Below are 25662 nucleotides of genomic sequence, written 5' to 3'. Positions count from 1 at the left end.
TAGACATTGACTGGGGTGGCTGCTGCCTCCTCCTCATTCTAGAAATCAGCTGAGATAAATTATATTCACGGTGAGAGCCTTAGGAATTAGCTCTCTTGTCTCCCCCCCAAAAAAAACCTTCTCCAGGATTTAGAGCTTGCTTTCAAGGTCTAAAGCCATGTGAGGGCAGTTATTGAAAATATTTGACATTCCAGCCACAAATGAGCCAATAAATACTTTCTCCACATGTGCTTCAATACAGAAAGTGGAAAAGGAAAAATATGCTACCTTCTTACCCTCGCAGACCCCCAGCCAAACTGTCTGTACATACAATGACCACCTTCAAAACTTCACCTTTAAATGGCACAGGGCTATTTCCCTTATGGTTCTGCTTACTGTGGTGTCTCCACCCTCCTCCCCCAAAACAACAACAACAAAAGACTCTCTTAACTGCCATTACTTCCACACATTTTGTAGTAAACTGAAAACAGACCCCAAGAAGAAGCTAAAGGACAGAATAGCGTTCATTTTATATTTATGAAGTCTGTGACCTTGCCCTCCCCGCCGCAAATTCCTGTCTGGCTTCGTGGTGTTAATTTGTATAAGTTAGTAAACAAGTGCTAAATTTCTTGAAGCTGTCAGCTGAGGAGAAAACAGCAGCAGATTGAAAGGGGAGCAGCCTGTGTTTCTCATTGACCACATGGCCATACCTTACCTCTCAGTCCCTTTCTCCTGAGTAACATGGTATTGCAAAGGTGTCAGCCGCTTCCGCAGTTCTTGCTGGGAGAAGACCACCTTACAGTTCTTTTTATCCCTACGTGACCCTGCAAAGGGAGAGGATACAGGAGAAGGGGTCTTTTTAGTTGAAATCCTGAACAATGGCTTTGGCTTCTAGCCAAAACACAGCTTCTGCGTTTACTTTCCCAGTGACCAGATCAGTTTCTAATATATTAGAGTGCCTCAGCTGGTGGCTTCTTCAAATCCAACTTTTTAAAAAAAATAATAATAATAAAACGTCTGCTGTTCACAAGGGTGTGTGTGTGACTCCATTGAAACAGTGATCATGTGATACAGCCAAAGCCTTCTGAATGCAGAAAAGTCACAACCATCGGCAAGATTCTACATTCACACAATCATTCACAAAAAGGCGACAACCTGAGCCTAAACATAATGGAACTTCCCAGTAAATATGCTTAGGAGCACAGCCTTTGTATTTGGAAGAAACTGTAGATATAAAGGTAATGGGCATATGATGTTTAAACACAATTCGGAGAAACCTGGAATTTAGAAACAACTTTAGAAACAAATGTTTCTTTGTTTAAAATTTTATTTTGCATCAAAGAGAATAGCTGACAGCACTTCAGTTGGAAGCTGTAATTTGCATTTTAGATCTAAATGAATGGTATTTTAAAGGTTTGCCTGCTGCTGATAAGAAACAGATAAGCCTTCCTGCCTCATCAATTTGATTTTTGTAAAATCTGTTGCAAGCTCGAAATACTTTCTCTGGAGGTTGCTCATGATTACTTCCTCTTGTGTCTTAGGAGCATCCAAAATATTAATGGCATTGGAAAGTATTACCTGCTACTGCTGAGAGAGAGAAAGAAATATCTCTTAGAATTAATGTATTAATCTGCAAATTATTGCTACATGGAGTAGCATGCCTGCTACTTTATTGTTTGTTCTGTATATTGTACTAGAAATTAAAATATTCTGCTTGAAAAAGACTTTTAGTCAGTCCATTAGATCCAGTAAAATTAATCTGAACCTTGAAAAGCACATAAAGCTGAAAGAGAGAGTGAAAAAGGACCACCTCTTTGAACCACCTCCTCTTCCCACTGCGTGTACTTTTCAAAAGATAAAAAGGTGACCAATTCATCACCAAGAGGGCAGTGAGTGGGTCAGCTCAGGGGCTTTGCAGATTCCGGGGAAGACCTCAAGGGTGCCCCTGCAGCCATGGATGCCAAGTTGGCGACCCTTGACTTATAGAATATGTTGTTATTTATTTAACAGGATTTATGCACCCCTTGGTTGTAATAAAACCTCGAAGTGGTTATGTACAGTGGTTGATGGCAGTGGTGTGATTTATTAACAGTCTTCTGAGTCATTAAAATGATTAAGCAAAATAAAATGATCCAGTCCATGTTAAATGACAAAAACCAGGTTATCGAAAGCAGCAGGATAGGGAAGAATTTGGAAGAGCCATTGGCTGTGTTTGGACATTATTCAAAACCGCAGTTTAGCACAACATGAATGAGCCCTTGCGCGTTCCTTCACCTCTCCCTATGCACTTCTTTACTAGGAGGAGGTACTTGGAATCTTTGACTTTTGCTACACCTCATGAGAAAAGAAGACTCCCTGGATAAGACTCTGATGTTGGGAAAGATTGCGGGCACAGGGAGAAGGGGACGACAGAGGACGAGATGGTTGGACAGTGTTCTCAAAGCTACAAACATAAGTCTGACCAAACTGCAGGAGATAGTGGAAGACAGAAGTGCCTGGCGTGCTCTGATCCATGGGGTCACGAAGAGTCGGACACGACTAAACAACAACACAACACCTCACTTTGTTGTTTTGTCAGAGCCAACAAACTGTGGTTAATATTAAGTATTGTTTGTCTGACACAAGCCAACTAGAAACCATGATTTCAACAAACCCCAAGGTTTGTTGTGGCTCATTCATGCTTGCTCACATTGCGCTAGACCAGTGGTTCCCAATTGGGGGTCCACGTAGCCCACTCAGGGGGTCTGTGGCACCATTCACGTAACAAAAGCTACCATAACAACATTTTCAAAATATCTAACTTAATTATTTTTAACAGAATGAATATGGGGTTGTTTGACAAGACAAAATCACCACAAAATATATATTTTAAAGAATCCTGTTGTTGGATGGGCAGGTGGGGAGGGAAGGCATTAAATACCCTATAAAAACTTTAGTTTTTGGCCATATACTACTGAAGTTAGGCTACAAATACATGTATTTAAAATTATATTCAAAAGCCACACAGGTGTTTTAGGAAAATCAAAACATTTGAAGTGTCTACAGTTAGCCTGGGTCTGAAAAACTAATGTTTTTCAAAATGAGTTTTTCTAATTACTGAAGGAGTTATGCTTGATTAGAAATAAACAGTCTTGACAAAAGTTTGTTAGTAATAGATATATGCTCATAAAGAAAGCAATTGTGTTCTCAAAGTAGAGTGACCAGAGTTATCCATCTGTATGTCATTTAGTACAAGAGAAGAAACGGCAGGTTTAAATTACATGGTATTGGATTGCAATTTCCTAACATTGGATGCTTTTCTGCTTTTTTACCTTCAGTCATTACTAAGAAGTGTTCATAAAAAGTAGCTTAAAGAACAGATGCTTTCAAATAATTTAAGGAAAGATGTTTCTTTTTTCCCCTCCCCTTTATTCCATTTCCATCTTTATATATAAATAAATAAATATATAATTTAAACATACTTCTGGTCACTACTGATTATCCCTTTGCAGGCAGAAAGAAGAACATTTAAAAGTATTTGATTGGAGTAAACAGTAGACATTACAAGCTTTGTTATTAACTTGCAAGGTACTAGAAAGAAACTTTTATCTCACAGATTAGAAATTACTTTTGATCTAGCCATTCTTTTAAAAACTCAAGTTTTCTACTTTGAGCTCTCTCATTAACGGCTGCAGAGCCCTCATTTTAATAGGAGTCTTTGAAAGACCACTGTTGTTAACCCCATTGTTGGTTTAAATCTTATTTTGGAGTAGGATAAAGACTTTATTCCAGATTTCTTTGTCTTACAAGATTCACTATGCAAGTACTCACCCAAATTTTGCAGGAATGTCCTGTTTCATAAGCGACAAATTATTTGGGTTTTGTGCACTTAAAGGTCACCTTACAAATTAGCAAGATTTTCCTACATCCTGGCTTCTCAACCTTAAATATAAATATTGTTTCCGAACTGTGAGTGAGGTTTGTGCTTTACAACGTTATGTTGATTATTTTAAGAAGTCAAGTGGTGGAAGTTTACATTCACAGACTCTGCTGTTTTCTTGCACTAATAAGTCTTTCAGAAGTTTACCTAAAAGCAAAATAAGAACCTACATTACTCATGCATGCAACACTCTTTTGACCTGTTTGGGGATCAACGTTAAAAACCCACAGACAAGGCAATGTTGCCCTATGCAATCTCTTAATTTTATAATTTAAGTTACCGTAGCTTCCAATCTAAATCCAGGGCTACAAAAAGACTATTTATTTTATTTTATGTGGCCCACTTCCATCTCTAGAGGTTCATAATAGGTAGCAATGGTAGAACAAAGCTCCAAAGTCCAATAAAAAAACAAAAACAAACCCTTTTTGCCTTATCTCAATTTGTCCCTGGCTACCAAAAGTTTGACTGAACAAAAACGTCTTCTTTAATTTGTTTAGAAGAATTAAAAGATGAAGGATTGCACTTCATCTTTGCATTCATCCATTATATCATTTCAGAGGGTATTTGTATCATTTTTATAAAACATAACAAATTACAAAATATCTTATAAATTTATTATTATTGTTGCCATACTTACATTTTGTAGATTGATTCTTTATTAATTTCAGTACAACCTTCCCAGTATTTTTCTACTGATTTTTACTGTTCTAATATTCACTAATTTTTTTACCAATATTCCAGTCAGGCTTTTCTTTGGGGGGGGAAATCTTTTAAAAACTGTGGAGGAACAACTAGCCTTCAAAGAGTGAGTTTATTTGTTTTTAAATCACACTTGTTTCAAATATTTATACACTACTTCTCCATCACTCAAAACTAGTTACGACTTAAATAATAATAATAATAATAATACAAACAAATGTAAAAATAAAATTCCAGCAAATCCTGAGTACTTCTACTCTAGAATGAAACGATAGGGAAGCCCTGGCATTCTAAAAATTTTAAATGTATTTTTCTGCATTTATATATACAGTATCTGATGCCACTTTATTGCTATATAGTGTTTTGCTCTCTGTTTCCTTATTTGTAAGCTGTGTTGGGGTCTTTCTGGACTTTCAAGCAGGTGTAGAAACTTGGGTTTTGCCAAAGTTCCCAGGCAATCGTGACTTTGTACATACTAGATGTTGGGCTTAACTGAACTGTTCAAATGAAAAAGGTCATGATATAATAAAACAGTGGGGTGTGTTTTGACAAGATCATTTAGGTCCGTTGGAATAATCAGCAGCACCTGAGATTGAGAGTGGGAGGCAGCAGGAAGCCAGTGCAGACATTGGAGTGCTGTCGATCACAATACATTATGATTATGACTAGGCTCTCCACGTAAGAAAGGTCAAATGCTCTGCACCAGCTGCAGCTTCTGAACCACTACCAATGGTAGTGCCACACAAAGTGCCTTAGGGTGGATCATGTCAGGATTATGAAGCTATGCATGATGGCCATGAGGTCCATCTCTGAAAGAGGGCCACAATGTACATGCCTACCCACTGCGACCTGAATATCTGGACTCAATGAAGAGTAATATAGGAGCACATCAAACACTGCAAGCCGCGGGTGGCGCTGTGGTCTAAACCACAGAGCCTAGGGCTTGCCGATTGGAAGGTCGGCAGTTCGAATCCCCGCGACGGCGTGAGCTCCTGTTGCTCGGTCCCTGCTCCTGCCCACCTAGCAGTTCAAAAGCACATCAAGTGCAAGTAGATACCATCCGGCGGGAAGGTAAACGGCGTTTCCGTGCGCTGCTCTGGTTCACCAGAAGTGGTTTCGTCATGCTGGCCACATGACCCAGAAGCTATCTAAGGACAAACACCATCTCACTCGGCCTGTATAGCGAGATGAGCACGCAATCCCAGAGTCGTCCGCAACTGGACCTAACGGTCAGGGGTACCTTTACCTTTATCTTTAAGTGACCAGAGGATGTACATTGCTGACACTCTGAACAATGGTGTGAGTGCCAACATGCTCTATATTATGAAACCTCCCAATCATTACTACTTCTATAGTGTCTGGAGTTAATTTCCAGCTCCCAAACATAGACACCAGAAGACAAACAATCAAGGTCAAAAGCACAGTCTTAATGTTATTTCCTGACCAAATATTGAACTGGTACAGATGTAACCATGTGTTCCTGGAACTGGACCATTGCTTACTCAGTGACCAATCTTCAAGAAGGACAAATTGGAGGGACGTTTTTAGATCAGAAGATATGAGACTGTACTTTAGCCTCTCTGAAACACCTCACTGATGACCTCAAACAGTAAAGGGCCCTTCATCTCCTAGTTTGGATGTTGTTTTTAATAGAGAGATTGTCTAGAACTCTTTGAAATGTGTAAAAGAAACCACTTTAAATAACTAGGACAGGAACAAATTCAGCTCTCAAGTTGTGGTCACAGTAAACAGACTCACAGCAAGGAAAAGACTGAAATTAGTTTAAGATTAAATATCCAACAATTTGAATTCTGTGTTTAAAACTGTGACGCTCAACTTGGGGCAAATAGGTTCACTATACATCTTACTAAGATTTTTAAAAACATCTATCTGCTAAAGGACTTTTGTATAAAAACCCCCACTAGATTTGAACAGTTTTGCATCTTCCTTTTTGATAGGTATTATACTCAAAACATATTTAGTGCTTGACAGGTGTGGCTGAATTTTGTATTTCCCATTATCATTAAAGTAGTCTCAACAAGCTACTTAACGACTTTGTAAGAGTTCATTTTCACATTAAAACTGCCTAATTATTATTAAAGTCAATTAAAAGAAAACAAAATTCAACATTAAAAACATACCAAAAAATAACATGATATGCCCAATACCTGTATTGTAATTTCCACTGTGAACTTAGAAAATATTTTATAAATGGTATTTAAATATTCTAGCAATTAAACACTGCACAGTATTTAAAAACTTTAGTGTTAAGAAGCATCCATGTCTTTCAGACATCTTAACAATTAATGTAACTAAAATTATACATGTAATTCTACTTTTCTAGACTTCTAAGAGCAAGAAGAATAGCTTTCTACTACATGCAAAAGGTGATGCAAGCAACATAAAGTGTGAATGAGAAAAAGAGATGATTGAGCTTATAAAATGCAAACTCACAGCAAAGCAAAGTCAGTTTCCCCCTATATAAATATGGTGCTCTGCTACAGAAAATATATTTTAAAGTTTTGTATAAATACATATGAATAAAGGTTTTATTTTATCCTTACAAATTTACATTAAAGTTTTTATAAAACAAAATTTATCTGTATATTCACAGAAAATGTTGGGACACAAAAATGTAATGAATTCTCAAATATTGTTAGATTATTCAATCGTCAAGTAGAACACTATTGATATATTTTCTAGATGAGAATTGCTTTTCAAACAAGATTAAGTCTGCATGTGAAAGATTTCTTGTTTGGAGAGGGATAATTCTATTTAAAATATTCAAAAGAATACATAATTAGTGCCATCTACTGGAAATCTGGAGCAATTAACTTTTAGGCTGAAATCTCTACAGAACATGTGTTAATTTAAAACTAAGTCGTTTCTAAATAAGCCCAATTTTGTGCATTGGGGAAAAAATAAAAACACCTCAATTATATAAACATATAACTTCAAATATTTCCTACAGAAAAATAAGATTTATTCCAGATGAATAGCAATATTAGGAAGAGGCCAATAAGGTGGCATAAATTGTGATAGGCTTGGAACAAGGGAGGGTATTGGGTGAGAGGGGAAGCAGATTGCTCTGAAGGTATTCATAAACTATCTTAAAGTGCAAATCTGTTACAAAAACCTGAACAAAAAAAGTCAGACCAGCTCTAATTTCTAATACAGAAGGCAGTGACTACTTATAGATATATAAGCCATATTACTAATTCCATTCTCCCTCATTAATGTACACTTAAGTACATCTAGACTGGAAAGTAGGTGCTAGTGTTTTGAAGTGGAAACTATGACAGTTATTGAGTCAATTTTACTCGGACGTTTTGGCTCCCGAATGCCGCAAACCCGGAAGTGAGTGTTCCGGTTTGCAAATGTTCTTTGGAACCTGAACGTCCAACGGGGCTTCCGATTGGCTGCAGGAGCTTCCTGCAGCCAATCAGAAGCTGTGCTTTGGTTTCCGAACGTTTTGGAAGTGAAGCTGAATTCCGGAACGGATTCCGTTCAACTTCCAAGGTACGACTGTATTGCTTATATATTGCTAGGGGAGTATTTAATGTGACTATTATTTACAGGACAATTATATTGGGGTTGTTGTTTTTTTATTATTTCTTTGTGAACTGAGAAACGTTGTCAAGTCTAAAGGAATTGTGTCATGTATGGGCCTCCAAGACATTTCTCAAATAATTTTTCAACATAGCTGTAAAGCATGGTGTCTCTTTAACAAACACTTTCAGCTTCAGACGTTTTAGATAGCTAGCAGTTTAGCAAAGCATGGCATAGTATTTACTGTAGCAGAGGCACCCACGTCACTAAGAGGGACCTCCATATGCATGACCACAACAAGTAGCAGCCATTCAACCTGAGGGAAGCCCACAGGCTCGCAGGGCCACTGGCTGGCTCTTTGTCACCAAATGCAGAAGGTTGAATGCAGACATCACTGTAATATCCTCACCAACACAACCAGAGGCAAAGAACAGGGGCAAGAGCTGAGTAAGGGAGAAAAAAAAAGATGAAAATAAAATTAAAACATCAAAAATGTTAGATACATTCACAGCAAAACTGGTGGTTATGATTTTTTTTTTTAAAATGAAAGGAAAATACAAGACTAACATTCCAAATACACATTCATAAGTAATTTTATCTAATTCCTTGCCGTCAGGCTTTTATGCTTGATTACATTAGCATGATTGATAACATAATAAGCAAACACAATGGCTGCACCAGGCGTTGATGCACCTTACTAAAATACAAGACACAAAATAGAAGGGAATTCAAGGATGATTGGGAAATGATCTCATGAAAAATTCAGAAAATAAAACACAGAACTTTTCTTTTTCACTTATTATGAGATTACATGAATGTTCCAGGTCCCTTCAAAATAATGGGGCAGATAGTGTTACACAAATAATAGGCACTTTGAAACTGTTGAGTACTTTTAACAATTTCCCTGTCATCATATTTAAATGGTGTAATCCCATGAACACTGCACTGAGGCCTTTGGTCAAAGAGCAAGAGATGCAGAGAGGAAAGTTAATCTGAGGGGACTGGAAATTTGTTACAAGAGTTGGCAAAGTGCAGTTACCCTATGAAATAAACATAGAATCTTTTCCTAAGTTTCTGCAATGCAAACCAAAAAGAAACTTCTAGTTGGCAGGCTGCAATAAAACAGATTGTGCAAGGCTGTATCTCTCTTCTGCTATTCCCATTCATCTGAATATCCAGGAGTTTGCAATAGATTGCACACTTTGTATAATAAAACATTTTATTAGCTGCACAAATTTTGCATCGTGACAACAACTTCATCCGCCTGTAATCTGAAGGTAAACTAAAGTTGCAGGAAGCAGTAGAAAGGGAGGCAAAGTTTCGCAGATGTTTGTACAAGAACCTGGGCAATTCCTTTTTTGTAAAGTATAATCTATGGCCTCCATGCTAATTCCCTGATGTGTAATTTGGCCAAACAGGATCAACATGGAAATTGACACCATTTTCATTTGGCTTGTGGGCACCATGGGTACACTAAATCAGGACACACCAATAGCCTAGAAACCTGTGTGCAAACATCGAAGGAGTAGGAGGAAGGCCCTGGTGGGTAATAGTTATATCTACTTTGCGCCCTCTTTAAGTTCTGAAAAACATGAGATTGAATCCAAAAGTTATGCAAGAGAAGGCACCTTGTGAAAGCAGAACTACACTCATGCAACAGGTATCTTCCCAATTGTCAGTGATTTCCTTTCCCCACTGCAGTACCTCCCACCCCACACTACAGTCTGTGGTCCAGAGATGCATGGTTTGGATGAGACAGGAAAGATCTGCTGCATGAATGGCCTTCTACTCACACAAACCTTGGGATCCAATCCTTTCCATTTGCATTGTGTGCACGCACGCATTAGTTATGCAATGTAAAAGGCATGCAAAGGTATGTAGGTTACCCAGTTACACATCACCAAAGGTGTGGATAGAAGAGGATATGTTATGGGTGTGAAATTTTCTAGGATGCAAATTTAGAGGCATCTCCTAGCTTAAACGAAATACATCTTGTTACAGTGACCAGGTGACCTGTGGTGTCTGCAGTCTGCTCTCCATGAACTAACTGAGAGGGCCCCTTGTTGTACCTTCTCCATCCTTAAAATTGGATTTTGACCACTTCTTCAGAGAACTGTCCTGTAAAGTAGGATATGCGGTCACCCTAAATATATACAGTGGTACCTCGGGTTAAGTACTTAATTTGTTCTGGAGGTCTGTACGTAACCTGAAACTGTTCTTAACCTGAAGCACCACTTTAGCTAATGGGGCCTCCCGCTGCTGCCACGCCGCCGGGGCACGATTTCTGTTCTCATCCTGAAGCTAAGTTCTTAACCTGAAGCACTATTTCTGGGTTAGCGGAGTCTGTAACCTGAAGCCTATGTAACCTGAAGCGTATGTAACCCGAGGTACCACTGTACAAGAAGGATGACTGTTTCTACTTCCCCTACGTCAAGCAAAGGGGAAGTTGCATGTTGCTTCTTCCAGTCCCTTTACATAAGAAGCATCAATATATGTATTATTAAATCAGTTTGAAGTACCAACAACTACCATAGCAATAAAAACCCTGCTTGAATTAACATGGCTGAACGCTGACTTAGAAAGCGATGGAAATGAAACATTTGTGAGTTCCTAAATGGAGAGGTGGGGAGGACGAGTGAGAAGGTAAGTACCACAATGAATAGCCTGAGAGAACCATTAAACATAAATAAACATGTCATTTCCACGAGTGACTGCAGAACTGCTTTTTTGTTTCCTTTCTTTAAAAAAAAAACCAAAAAACACCCAACTAACATTCCTCTGGAGCAGACTACTGACTAATAAAAGATCAAAGGTATATGCATTCCAAACACACAAATAAAAATGTAATCTTTTCTCCCAAGCAACCTTCACCATAAGGAATAAAAGTGTGCAGTGAAAACGTAATTACCTAGCAAAGCTGGAGTCTTATTGTGCTCCCGCAGCTGATCATAAAACGTCTTCCTATTCTGTTTCATCAACTGTAGTACCAGGCAGCCTGTGCGCCTACCAATTGCAGCCATCTGGCTTGTGTCAAAGACTGTGAGTCAAGCAGCTACAGTGCAACAGGAAGAAAGGCAGTGATGTCACTCTTCAGGTCAGGCAAAGAACAAAGATGTATTCTACCATTTAAAAAAAAAAAACTGGGTGCCCCAGGAGTAGAGAGGCCTCTAGCATGCTTTGGCTTAGTGATTTATGATTAATGCTGCTCTTTCCACTAGCTAAGGAGCAGAGCACCACCTAGTGGTTAGCATAGGGAAAAAGTGTGAGCGAAAGGAATGGCTTGTGTTGTTGCTTAAACCAGATGATAGAACTTTTGAAAGTTAAAAAGATTAATATCAACTAGGAATAAAAGTGTAGGTTGGCTCACACTCAAGAAGCAATTAAGCGCTCTAGACTAAATAAGTCCATCTGTTTTGTGTAACGGTACACACAGTGAACACATGCAATTTGGGATTTCACTGAAAATTCAGAAAGGATTGCCTCATCTCAGGAGTCTGACACTTATTGTCATATGCTTAGAAAAAAAAGGGTGCTTAAGCTTCTCACAACATATTTCATTCATTCATTCATTGAATTTCTATATCTCCCATCATCTGAGGACCACAGGGCAGTTTACAATATAAAAGCACAAAAATACATAACATAGTAACAAACAAAAACAATACTCCACCCACATACATAGCTTAAAATGCCATATATTCTTTAATTAGCCAAAGGCCTAGGAGAAGATGGAAGTTTTTGCATGGCACCTAAAGATACATAATGAAGGCGCCAGGCAGGCCTCCCTAAGAAGAACATTTCACAAGTAGGTAGCCACCACAGAAAAGGCCTTTTCTCACATTGCCACCCTCAGACCTCTCGAGAAGGAGGCACATAAAGAAGGGCCTCAGATGATGATCACAGGGTTGGGGTCAGTTCATATGGGGAGAGTCAGTTTTTTGAGGTACTGTATTGCAGTCCTGCGGGAGGCAGTGGAAGAAAGGAGTGCCTGGCGTGCTCTGGTCCATGGGGTCACGAAGAGTCGGACACGACTAAACAACAACATTGCAGTCCTGAGCCATTTAAGGCTTTATGTGTCAAAACAGGCACTTTGAATTGGACCTAGAACTAAATGGAAGCCAGTGTAATTGAGCCAGGATTGGTGTTATAAGTATGCTCAAACCATCTTAACAATAAAAAGTAGGCTTTGCCAGACATATGGAACAACCTTTCATCAAACAGAGGAGTGGGTAATACCACAAGTTTAAAATACCCTTGACAAAAATCCACAGATACTAAGGCATCAAAGTGTGAATCTTGCATAAAACCCAAGAATCAGGCATTGATCACCTAAAGCTTGGGGTGGTGGGTTAAAGAAGACAGATGGCTCACTATCTTGCCTTGGTGTATTGCAGCTGCATAGCAGCAGTGAAGTCTACAGTGATGAAAGCGCCTATTATTTTCACAATTTCCCTCGAGTAAACAGTCAAATTGACAGGCAGGTGCATGGAATATAAAATAATTTATCCACATGGGGTTCCGCGTGGAGTCCCTAAGGCAGCTCACAATCACAAGTTAAAAACATAATTTAATCAACACATAATCATATGAAAAAAACAGGCACAAGTAGAATATAGCTCAGAACAAGAAGGGGGAAAGGCATTAACAGAACTTCAGAAAAGCAATGAGAGGGGGCCAACTGAGCTCCCCCAAAAAAGCCCTGTGGCGCTAACCAAGTGTTCCAATGGAACACTGAGCATGGTCTCAGACAAAAGACATAGTAGGTGGGCAGACTCTTAGGCCACCAATGGGCAGCAGGCAGCAACTCTTCAGAGGAAGAAAACTGATTGTTCTTGCAAGATCTCTGCCTGAGTTATTGACAGGGATATTTTGCAACAACGGGCGGAAGGGGGATCCTGGGAAGGAAGCAAGGTACAGGTGAGATTGTCAGCCTTATTTGATGACCAGGAGCAGGAAGGATTGGTATGGTTAACACAGGCAAAGGGGCGAATTAGGAAGACCCAAATTCAAATCCTCAGCCATGAAATGGGGGAACTAGGTGCACCACACATAGCTTATTCAGGGAAGCCCAGAATAAATATAAAACAAAATAATTCATTTAAAAACAGAAACAACAATGTAATTGCTCCACAATAATTTGTGTTCTTTTGTAATTAGTATAAGCATCAAGCCTGTTGATACTTGTTTTCTTTGTTGTTCTCCTTTAGGTTTGTTTCAGCAGGAGGCTTTTCCCTACTTGTACATACTTTGGGATACCCTGAGTCTGCCAATACTTCCCGTATATGGTTTTGGCTACATTAGCACAAGGAAGTAAAGGGTAAATGTAAAGAGACCCCTGACCATTAGGTCCAGTCGTGGCCGACTCTGGGGTCATCTCGCTTTATTGGCCGAGGGAGCCGGTGTACAGTTTCCAGATCATGTGGCCAGCATGACTAAGCCGCTTCTGGTGAACCAGAGCAGGGCACGGAAACGCCGTTTACCTTCCCGCTGGAACGGTACCCATTTATCTACTTGCACTTTGACGTGCTTTCGAACTGCTAGGCTGGCAGGAGCAGGGACCAAGCAACGGGAGCTCACCCCATCGCGGGGATTCGAACCGCCAACCTTCTGATGGGCAAGCCCTAGGCTCTGTGGTTTAACCCACAGCGCCACCCGCGTCCCTAGCACAAGGAGAGGAAGACTCAAATCAGTATTAGGGAATATGAAAGAATGCTGAGAGACTGTAATGGAATGTCTGCAATGGAGAAACATAGGAAAAACTCAATTTGCAGTAATCCCACTTACCCTCTATGGTCAGTTTTGGCTGAACCTATAATGTCATACCTTATTTATACATTTTGTCAACAAATTAATGGAAAGGTTAAAACTGAAGAACTTGCTTTAAAGTAGGGGGCTGCATTAAATGGGGGGGGGGGGACAAAATGTCACCAAGCAGGGTTTTCCACCTGAACATTTAATAGTTATGAGATGAAATACATGGTTAGCTGGAACAACATGTAAGAACGGCTGTTTCAATAGCATATGCTGTGTCAGCATACATAATTGCTTCTTAGAATAGAAATGGCTTGTGTTCAGTTCTAAGTCGTTAGATGTCTTTCTTAACAAGCCATTAGCACAGCAGAGAACTGACAGTCACTCAAAGCTGCAGTAAATTCTTAATGTCAATGAATTTGCTGATACAACATATTGGGAGTCAATAGCCCATAAAATACCCAAACAAAGAAAACATTTTTAAGCCATCAGAATTGTAGGTGCAGAACCATACGCAGCAGCCACATCTATGTTAAATTACTGCATTAAAAATCTAGATGATGCTAACACTTAGCATTTATATAGCTCTTTAGAGTTCATTGAGAGTGCTTTATGTACATGTGATCTTAGTAACCCTTACAACAACCCTACCTTACAGGTAGTCAGTAATATTACCCTCTTACTGCAGAGCCTAAGAGATAACGGCTTGCCTCAGGGCACCTAGCAAATTCATGACTAGAGTGAAAATTACATAAAGAACTTGGTCTCTCACAATTCACACACTGAAGCCAGTAACTGCAAAAGTCATTTTGGCAGCAATCATGGTCTTCTCATTTTCTTTAATAATGTATAAAATACCATTTTCATCAGACATTAAAAGTAAAAATGTATGCCACAGTGAGATTTAAACTATTCACTGAACTCAAGGATAAAAAAGCCCCAAAACATTCGTTTTTTTACCTTCTAATGGTTATTCTGTGTCACAAAAGTTCAGCCTGTGACCATGAGGGAGAAAAAACTCTTCCCCTTATGTCATGGAAGCTTTTGTGGGCTATTATTAAAGCTGAATTATTGATTTCATATCCTCCCTTGTCCTACGTAATGACTAAAGGACTAAAGGAAAAAAGCAACATAACTGTGCATTTAAAAAGAAGAAGAAGAAAATATTGGGAACACAAATTAAGTCTGAAAATTTAAATACCAAATTGATTTACTGAGTCTTCTTTTAAACCCCTTTCCCTGCTTCCCATGAATAGTCAGGCATTCCATTTATGATGCAGGCACAAAACCGATTCCCAAATTCTCTGTTTTCTGTGGCCTCTGTAGCCCAGCCCAATCCCCAAAGAACACAACATATCATGAAGTGTCATTTTTATTAGTGCAGTCCAGGTGACAAAGAGAATTTCTTATCATATCTCACCTTGCAGACAGGGAAGGCAAACCTCCTAACATCTCACCCATGTTCAGGCATCAATCAAATATTATCATTTATCGTTATTATTTATTATCATCTAATTTTCTTATTATTTGAGTGCTTGTAGTAAATAGATATACAAGCACTTGACACAACTGCCAGATTCAAATGGTAATTATATTTTTTATAATATTAGTACAGGCCTGGAATTGTTGGAGGTGTTTTAGTAGTTCCCCACTTTTATTTAAAATTGCTGGGTTTTTAAAAGGGCCAGATTGATGAGAAGGACAGAACAGTAAATTTTGCTTTGTCATTGCACTCATTACAAAAGTCCAGCTGATGTCAGTGGAACAACCAAATGACAGTGCACACTTGCCCAGCTATTGATCTGAGGATTTAACATAGCTGCATTTTCCTTGCAAGAAGATATGAGCACAGTAGTTCTCTATAAAGGAAAATAAACACCACTTTAAAACTCTTGCAAAAGGCAAGTCTAAAACCATCCTGGGGAATCCCCTAGACTCAATGTGCAAGTAATAAGACAACAGTGGAAGACTTACTTCCTTGTGTTTCCTAGAAACTACGCTCCATCTGCTTATAGCTGCTGTGAGTTAGGAAAAGGGAGCATTCCATACTCTTGGCAGAATATATAAAAAGACCAACTCACCCAGTAGAGAGGATGGAAAATGGATATAGGTGTCATAGTATGCAAAGGGTGATACACACTAGAGGATCAAGCAGGGCTATGGTGACTCATAAAATGAGGTCAGGCAACGCATAGGCATCCATAGGCATCCTGTTGATGAGACATTTAGTGTAGGAATTTTTCAGAGATCAAGGATGATGCCCAAGGAGCATATTCTGGTGTTGTAATAGAGCTCAGGTGGGGAATAACCAGCCTGGGATACAAATGTGGCCCTCTATAGACTTCTGTCTTTCCTGAAGATTCTCCCCAGGCTGTGATGGCCTGGGAATCCGATTCAGAGGCTGAACCGGAGGAATCCCAGCCTGCACAGGAGTCCCCGCCTCCAGGGCCGGCTGAGCTGGGACAGGGCCTTGATTCTGAAGCGCCTACACCTGTGCCGGATCCTCAGGAGCAGGCACCACTTGAATCCACTCGGGCTCCGGAGGTGGTTGAGGACTCAGTGCCTACAGGTGAGTCTCCCCCTGGGTCCAGTAACCCTTCAGCCTCTCCTGAACTGCAGAGGCGAAGGGCAGAGAGGCGAAGGGAACTGGTTTCTCCCAGGAGGAGTGTTCGCCTTAAGGCCAGGAGAGGCGGGTCTCCTGGGGGCCGGGACCACCCCTGGCCTCAGAGAAGATAAAGGCCAGTCAGCCCGATCCCAGGTTGCGGGAGCAACGTCGTTGTAGAGCTGTTTTGGCCAGCATCCAGTCCTGTTCCCCCAGAGTTCCTGTCCTTGCCCGGCTTCTTGCTGTAGACCCCGCTTCGCCTGTGGAGGACTGTCTGCTGACCCTCAACTCAGGTCCTGGACCTCGCCCCACGGTAACCTCCCTCCTGGACCAGCACACAGGCGATACCCATCACTGGTCCTGCTCTGCACCGTCCTCAGGTGCTTTCGCCTGGCTGCAATGTGTTCTTGAACTGTGATAAAAAATACTTCTTGCTTGTTTGAAGAGAGTTGTTGAGGGTGGTGGGTCAGGGTGTAGAAACGCCTGACTTTTGGGTAGCTGTAATATAGCCTATAGGGGACGCGGGTGGCGCTGTGGGTAAAAGCCTCAGCGCCTAGGGCTTGCCGATCGAGAGGTCAGCGGTTCGAATCCCCGCGGCGGGGTGCGCTCCCGTTGCTTGGTCCCAGCGCCTGCCAACCTAGCAGTTCGAAAGCACCCCCGGGTGCAAGTAGATAAATAGGGACCGCTCTGGCGGGAAGGTAAACGGCGTTTCCGTGTGCTGCACTGGCTCAACAGATGCAGCTTTGTCACGCTGGCCACGTGACCCGGAAGTGTCTCCGGACAGCGCTGGCCCCTGGCCTCTTAGGTGAGATGGGCGCACAACCCTAGAGTCTGTCAAGACTGGCCCGTACGGGCAGGGGTACCTTTACCTTTACCTTTAATATAGCCTACTGGACAAAGGTAAGAGTAGAATCCAGTAGAAGAGTAGAATTGTCGACCCTGGGCCCTGCCCACCACTGGTATGTGGCTGCCCATGAGGAAATATGGCCCTCAGACAGAAAATGGATCACCACTTCTGTAACAGAGAATGGATCTATAATTAGAAGGCAATCCACAGAAATGTGCACAAAAAAGATATACAATCATGGGGGTAATTATATTAGTCTCTTCTTGTCCCTGAAAACTGATGTTATAGTCAAAGTTCCAGGGCCCATGTTCCAGGGTCTTCCCTCCAGAAAAGGGCTACAGATGGCACAGGTGCTCAGTTAAGCATTTTTGGATGCAGTAGATTAAACTAGTGCCTTGGTAAACTCTGTACGTGCCAGAGGAGGCTGCTACATTGCCAGGCAAGATCTACTTTCTGCTGTACAGTACTGCAGATCTGCTTTTAAACACTCAATGCATGAGCCAATTCTCTGTTTAAAGGAATGATTCTGGCCTAGTTTGAACAAAAATCTTTTTGAAATCTTATTTAATTAAATAGGCGAAAATCCAGTTAGTGGAGACACCTATTCTCCTTTAAAATCGCCTTAGTTGGCTTAGTTTAATCTGATTCCTTGCCACCTTAAACAAGATTAGAATAAAGCCAATTTAAACACTCCCACACAAACATTTCCCCTAATTCAGTTAAACCTGATTTTAAAGTTTGACCAATTTATAAAACTTACATAACTGTAAATAACCATGGTATTAAGATGGATAGCAACATTTGAAAGATTGTAGATGTACAGTATTTAACAGAATCAAAGGGTGTTGCTGATATGAACAGTCCCGGATAACCAGGGGCAGTAAATAGACCAGGCATAGGCAAACTCGGCCCTCCAGATGTTTTGGGACTACAACTCCCATCATCCCTGACCACCGGTCCTGTTAGCTAAGGAAGATGGGAGTCGTAGTCCCAAAACATCTGGAGGGCCAGTCCCTGCACCACTGGTGTCCCCGAATGCACTAGAGCAGGAGTTTTTTCCCATAAATGAATGGTTACCATTAACTTCTAACAAAAAATTAAAGCACTGCATTTGATGGCACTCTTTGGCTGTAAGGATTTACGTTCTGACATTTAGGTGTGATTATGCTACAACAAATACTAAAAAAGCAGATACTGAAGCTGTCTGCTCCAATTCACCATCTCTCTAACCAACAACTCAAGGGGAAAATCAGTAAGAGTATTTGAAGTATTTTGTCAGTTCAGAATAAAGAGCCCAACACAAACCTTTTCCTCTTATATAAGCAGACAGATATTGTATCCTGGGGAAACTAATAGTTAAGATGGATAAGAGAGACATACAATATTAACAAGAGGTCATGCAGCACCGTAAACACTAACAAATGAATTGTGGCATAAGCTTTTATGGCAGAGTCTATAGAGCTTTTTCAAATCTTTAATTATGTTTTCATAGGTTGCCATTAGGACATGGACATCTGATACTTTTATATCAAGTGCAGAAATAAATATCGTTAAACCAAATATTATAATCTCAAGAGCACTAAACCTTTAAAATAATATAGGAACAAATGTTTAAGTTTAATAGTCACATGGAAATTCTGTTGGAAATAAGCCTTGAAGGGCTCTCTTGCTCACATTTCTTGGCAAACTCCAACAACAACAACACAAAGAAGGAAACTACACTCTAGGCATTAGGACAGAACTATAAAAGTAAGCATAAAAAAGCGTCCCATAAGAAACAGTAGTGAGTCAGCAAGCAAGTAGAAATTCTCAGCACTAGGTTGGAATCAAAGTGATCTGCACTATGCCACAATGTGGGTGGATTCACATCTACTGTTATAGAACGTGAGCTAAACCAGGCATGGAGAACCTCTAGCCAATGGGCATAATTAGACCCAGCACTGGTCCCAGTTTGGTCTGAGAGGCCATTTTCCGAAACCCACACTCACTTGCCCCACACCTAAGGTCAAATGTGGCATCAGTTGTGGAGCAGGTAGAGATGCTGCTGCCAATGCGCCCTAAAAGTGCATTCCCAGTTTTCTTTGGTAAGGGAGGCTTGCTTGGGTGGTGAAAGTAATCCCACTGGCTGAGCTACCGAGTTCCCGATACTCTATTGGTACACTACAAGTTCATATTCATCACCTGTTTATATTCCACTAATATACAGAAAGCTTCATTCCTCTTCTAATATATTCTATGCAACTGTCACCTTTGTTGTTGTTGTTTAGTCGTTTAGTCATGTCTGACTCTTCGTGAACCCATGGACCAGAGCACGCCAGGCCCTCCTGTCTTCTACTGCCTCCTGCAGTTTGGTCAAACTCATTTTAGAAGCTTTGAGAACACTGTCCAACCATCTCGCCCTCTGTTGTCCCCTTCTCCTTGTGCCCTCCATCTTTCCCAGCATCAGGGTCTTTTCCAGGGAGTCTTCTCATGAGGTGGCCAAAGTATTGGAGCCTCAGCTTCAGAATCTGTCCTTCCAGTGAGCACTCAGGGCTGATTTCCTTAAGAATGGATAGGTTTGATCTTCTTGCAGGCCATGGAACTCTTAAGAGTCTCCTCCAGCACCATAATTCAAAAGCATCAATTCTTCAGCGATCAGCCTTCTTTATGGTCCAGCTCTCACTTCCATACATCACTACTGGGAAAACCATAGCTTTAACTATACGGACCTTTATTGGCAAGGTGATGTCTATGCTTTTTAGGGTGCTGTCTAGGTTTGTCATTGCTTTTCTCCCAAGAAGCAGAGATGTATAATTCCCCAAGCCAGGTAAGCAAGGCATTGGGTTTTGGGAAGGAGGAATGAGGGCTCTAGAGTCCTCCTGCCTCCTTCTGAAAGCCTAGTTAGCACTTTTCCCAGCTTTGGGAAAGAGGTAGAAGGGCTCAAGGATCCTGCTAGAGCTTCATACCTCCTTCCCAAAGCCCCATGCCTTCCTTAACTAGCTTTGCAAAGGCAGTGCAAGGGCTGGGGGGGGCATCAAACTTTGAGCTTGCTCCCCCCCCCATCCCCACATGAAAAGGAAGTGTGAAACCTGCGGGTTCTGTGTAAAAGCACTCTTGCTGCTCACTTGGGATGAAAAGCTGGGCCACTCTGAGCAAGAATATGGGGAAGGAACACGTCATTCTATCTATGTAATCTTGTGAGCAGTATGCTACTACTAATTCCAATGTGCATTGAAGGAACACTGGAATGTATTTAAGAATAAGAAATGAGAATTCAGCATTTAAAAACTGAATAGGAATTATAACTTTTAAGAAATTTAAAACATTAAAAAAAATGAATGCCACTTATCCTCAGAGCTAATAATTTCAAGGTTGCCAAGTATATTAGTGCAATCAAAAGCCTGCATAAACAGGAATGTTTTAAAATTCCTCCTGAAAGTTAATAAGGGGTGAGACAGATGCATCTCACCAGGGAGGCATTCCATAAACAAGGAACTATTTCCAGTGACATCATCCAAAGGAATTGGGATCCTTGACATGGCTTAGCTGATAGGCATGAGGGAATCCCTGAATTGTCAACACTGTTCAGAAAGCTGAGTCCTTTCCCTGAATTCCAGCTGACTAGGCAAAGGTGGTGGCAGGACACTAGGAGGCAATATCTATTGGACTACCTTGAAGCTTTGAATGCCTGCCCAAGATTCTGGGAGATGAACAACAAAAAAGTGTCTCTCAATATAGAATAAGGCATCTTATTCCAAGATAGAATACTTTTTCACAGCACTAATTTACATCCTTGTTTCCATCTTACAATAAACTTTAGGAAAAGACCTAAATGTTAATACATTGTGTATCTTTTTTAAAAAATATTTTTTATTGATTTTCTTTTTTTGTAACAAATATCCAATATCATTACAAAACATCCATTTCCCAATTTCCCCCCTCCCTGTTGACTTCCCTCGGCTTCCATTTCTGGTTTATTACATCAAATGATACTTTCTGCTGTTTGTATATAATACTATGTTATCATATTGTTATACTTCTTGTTGTCTATAAATAAAATTGTAAATGTTTATTTAAATCCTGCCATCGAGTCCATGTTTTTTGTTTTGTTTCTGCAAATATATTGTAAAGGTTCACATTCTTTTTCAAAATCACTATTGTCCTTTTCACACAGTTTGTCCGTTAACTTTGCTCACTCTAATATATTGTGTATCTTAGTCTTCCTCTTTCTGCTCTAGGTCATGCTATTATTTTTTGTGAGATGATTCAATATCAGCAACTATACTGTAAAGGGAATTTTTACAATCTGAAGTCCCACAACCTTCAAAGTAATTAGCTGATAAAAGATTGCTTGTCTATTTTTTTTGCAAGGATTCATTTATCTGTTTATATGTGCATAGTTCTGTGTGTAAAGTATTAGCCCCCATTTATGAATTTAAAAAAAGGAGCTCCTCCTGGTCCTCTGTATCTATTCTGTACTTTGTGCACAGAGATTGAAATGATTTCACCTGTGCATCATGGTTCCACAGCATTAAAACTAAGAGTAAACTATTTTTTCAAGCCCTCAATAGGATGTGACTTAGCATTCCAGCATTCCATGGCCAGTTAGGACATACATTCTCAAAAGTCCAGAAAGTTGCCAACAGCTTTATTTCTATTCATGAGTCATAAGCTCACTTTGGACCATTAAATAACTTCTCCTTTAGAACACGATTTGCTTTGGGAATTATTACACCCAAAATGGGAAAACAAATGTAAATTCCTCCAGTATAGGATCCTTACAAAGAGGATCTAGAGGCAACCCTGTATTATGCGGGTGAGGGTTCACCCCTCCCATTACCCTCCAGCCTACTGCAGGTGCCAAAAGCAAACCAAATAAAGTACAGTACCCTTTGGATTTTGTTGCCACATAAGCAGTGCTGCCGTCCAGGCAGGACTTTGGGACAGAAGTGCAGGGTCCCTAAATGCAGCTGGAGCTGGTTTAACACAGTTTGTAACACACACCGCTATCTAAAGAGGATACCACACCACAAGATCATTAAATCCTGATGCTAAAGTTAGCTAACTGCACATACGCAACATGCAAATTTGTACGTCATGCTCCTGTCGGGAGCTTCCAGAGGCCATGATGTGGAAACATTATACTAGGTGAGAAGGGCCTTCCTGCGATACTCCAAGCAGGACAACCTTTACCTACATACTTAACCCAGAAATCATTACCAGCCCTTGGTTTTATGGCCACAATTACCTTCTTAACCCCTTGAAACAAAAAGTAAAGGTTTTCCCTTTTAGATAAGCATACTGTCTACCATTCCGAAGACATTTGTGGATTGTTTTGGGGTTTTTTACACATAGGAAAATCCCTTTAGTATCTATGGCACCTGCTCCCAGGTTAAGTGGGCTGCCGTGTAGGAGTCCGAGTGCCAACTTGATCAAAATATTGGGGGGGGGGTAGTAAGCCCCGCCCGTCACAAAATCGATAACAATTCAGGGTGCACATGAAACCATTTGAATGGCAATGCCTATCAACTTTTTTGGGGGGGGGACCTCAAATATTTTATGGGGGGAAGGGAGGTGAAGACACCTCAGCCCTTAGGAGTTAGGACTCCTAGGCTAGGAGTGCTTCTTGCTGTGCCCACTTACCTGGGAACAAGTGCCAACGGTGGGGGTCTTACTCCCGAGTAGACATGCCTGAGCTTCAGGGAGGGATGACATGGCTTCCTTTCCCTAGACTTTTAAGGTGGTGTGGGGTCTTAGAGAGAAAGCGGGGCCGGGATGGAAAGCTCTAGAAACCCGAAGGGAGGCAGGCAGGGCAAGGCAAGGCAAGGCAGGCTGCCCGGTCTGCAGCAATGACGGCCGACGACGTCTCCCTTACCTGCCACCGGCGCAGCGGCCGCCACAAGGCAAGAGAAGTTGAGCAGCAGCGAGGGAAACTCGGCGCGCATGGAGGGCGGCGGGGCGGAAAGTAAACGCGGGAAGAACGAGGAGGAGGAGGAGGAGAAGAAGAAGAAACAGCAGCAGCAGCCGGGGCTGAAGGCACCGTCTCCCCCTCAGCTACGCCGCCCGCCTACGGCCCGGCGAAATGACAGGCCCAGCCGCCTCTCGGAGAGGCATGACGGGAAATTCCTGGGCACCGGCTGCCCAGGCAACTCCAAATATGAGCATAGAGAGCGCGAGCTGTGGAGAAGCCGGCCGAGGGGGGATAAATAGGGGCTGTGGTTTTCCTGAGGCACCTCGGGGTGAGCTTCACTCCGCCCCCCACCCACCCACCCACCCTCCCGGGGAGGCGAACTCCTGACTCCCCTCAAAATCAAGTCCTCGGGTGATGATGGGTCCCTATGGCTCTGCTTCCAGCTGGAATTTGGCCGTGTGCCTTTTCAGAGCTCTGCTGCAAGCAGGGCGTTTTATTTGATTGGCTTTTTTCCCCCTTCCCTCCTCCAGCCAGCTTCTCCCAAGTCCAAAACAAGTAAGACAAGGCTTGCAGAGAGATCTGTAAAGAAAGCAATCCGCATCCCCATGCTCTTAGGATCGCAGCTTAAAAGACAGATGCAAAAGTAGGAACGGGGGCGTGGAAGCAAACTCAGGCGCTAGCTAAATTAACCTTTCCATTTGCATTTCTTCAGCATCTACTATGAGGCATAAGCTGGGTAGGTCAGACTACTTTTTTTAAATGTGAGTGCTCTTCACAGAGCTATTTAGAAAAAGACCAGAACATGATAAAAGTGTAATACAGATAAGCATCCCACCCATACCCAGGATGGAAAGAAGTCATCAGACCTCTTGCTTTGTTAGGTCCAAGTAAGTAATTGGGGTGTGTGTGGTTTTTTTTTTTTTAAAGCAAGCTTGAAGCCTACAAAACCCATGGCAGAGCTGCGTAGTGGTGCAGCAAAAAGATCAGAATTCAGTATTTCTCAAACTTGGATCACCAGCCGTTAAGACTACAACTCCCATCATCCATAGCCGGGACGACCCATGGCCAGGCATGATGGGACTTGCAGTCCAACAGCTGGGGACCCAAGTCTAAGGTTGGTCTGTATTTACTATTGGTCGGTATTTTCTACACTGACTGGCAGTAGTTCTCCAGGGTTTTAGACATGGGTCTCTGCCAGCACTACCTGGAGATGTTGGGGTTACAGATAGGTAGCCATGTTGGTCTGCCATAGTCAAAACAAAACAAAATTCCTTCCAGTAGCACCTTAAAGACCAACTAAGTTAGTTATTGGTCTGAGCTTTCGTGTGCATGCACACTTCAGATACTGGAGATGTTGGGAATTGAATGCGGAACCTTTTGTACACAAAAGGATGTGCCCTACATCTTAGAGCTACAGCCCCACCCACTTTGCGGGATAATTCCTAAGGAAGTTTCAAGAAGGCACAATAAAAAGGGGTTTAAGGGCAGAACTGGATTAGTCTGCAGCTTATTAAAATAGGAACTTCCAGCTTCCTTCAGCGACATGAACTTCTAGAGAGTCTACTCCCTCAGATGCTGAAATGACCTAAAACAAAAGCATCAACATAAACAAATGCATTGTTTCCCCTCTCATATAACCTGGTGAAAGAAATAAAGAAGTACTACTTTAAAAGATTTCACAAAGGCACATAAATCAAAGGGCTCACTGCTGTTCAGCTTTGGCGCATTTGGCAGAGTGAATCATAAGGCTAGAAAAAGCTCACATTAAAAACACTGCTTTTAAAAGAAAAGACCACCACCAAGAGACACTGGGCGCATGAACTCCCAGCAGCAGTACACCAAGGTCTCTGAATGGCAGTAGGCATGTACTATGTTTTCCAGGTTCACCCAACAGAGTTTTCATAAGGGCAACTGATAAAAGCAGGAAGTTTGGGGTCTTTATAGAGTATTGAAGAATCTTTAAAATAATGAATGCCTTTTGTGGTGTTCCTGTACTTTCTCCATTTTGTTTCTTGTAAACAAGGAGTTGAGCATCTTCTAAAGTTGTCTTTTCCACTCACTATACAAAGGAGGTTTAAATGAATGGCTGGAACTAAACAGGTTCTCTTGCAATTGCATTTTTGTATATAGTAGTTATCTCACCACCTTCTATAAGCACACATTTTTATGGAATTCTAATGGCAAGCCACATAATGTACCAATGGTATCTAACTTGGAGTTGGTGTCAAACTAAGGCTCTCCATTTTTCAGTACTTTTAGCAGAAACTGGCAGCATGAAAAACACTGTTTATGTGGAATGTGGCATAGTGTGGCTCTTTGTGCTGCGGTCTATATTGAACCCTCTTCCATGCCTTCTTCCACCCCCAAAAAAGAAGTATACAAGAGCTGTCATAAGCCCCAGAATGTCACAAAAACTGACACGTGTG

The 25662-nt window shown here is 41.3% G+C and overlaps 1 protein-coding gene across 4 annotated transcripts in view; it reads right to left on the bottom strand.

Moving 5' to 3' along the window:
• Window positions 1-23408, bottom strand: part of MSRB3 (methionine sulfoxide reductase B3) — a 64810-nt gene extending 41402 nt beyond the window's left edge. Inside the window, exons 1-3 of one of the 4 annotated variants that reach the window (XM_081928121.1) lie at window positions 23201-23390; window positions 8463-8589; window positions 695-803 (exon numbers count right to left, since the gene is read on the bottom strand). In XM_081928121.1, the coding sequence (XP_081784247.1) occupies window positions 695-803; window positions 8463-8538 (185 nt within the window). In that variant the 5' untranslated portion in view covers window positions 8539-8589; window positions 23201-23390. Of the gene's footprint in view, window positions 1-694; window positions 804-8462; window positions 8590-11054; window positions 11199-23200 lie in introns of those variants that run through there. The other 3 variants (XM_081928118.1, XM_081928119.1, XM_081928120.1) reach the window with 3 other exon arrangements.
• Window positions 23409-25662: the final 2254 nt, after the last annotated feature.

Source organism: Podarcis melisellensis (assembly GCF_964234715.1).
Source record: "Podarcis melisellensis genome assembly, chromosome: 10".
Lineage (NCBI taxonomy): Eukaryota > Metazoa > Chordata > Lepidosauria > Squamata > Lacertidae > Podarcis > Podarcis melisellensis.
This window is presented reverse-complemented; position numbering and strand designations above follow the sequence as displayed.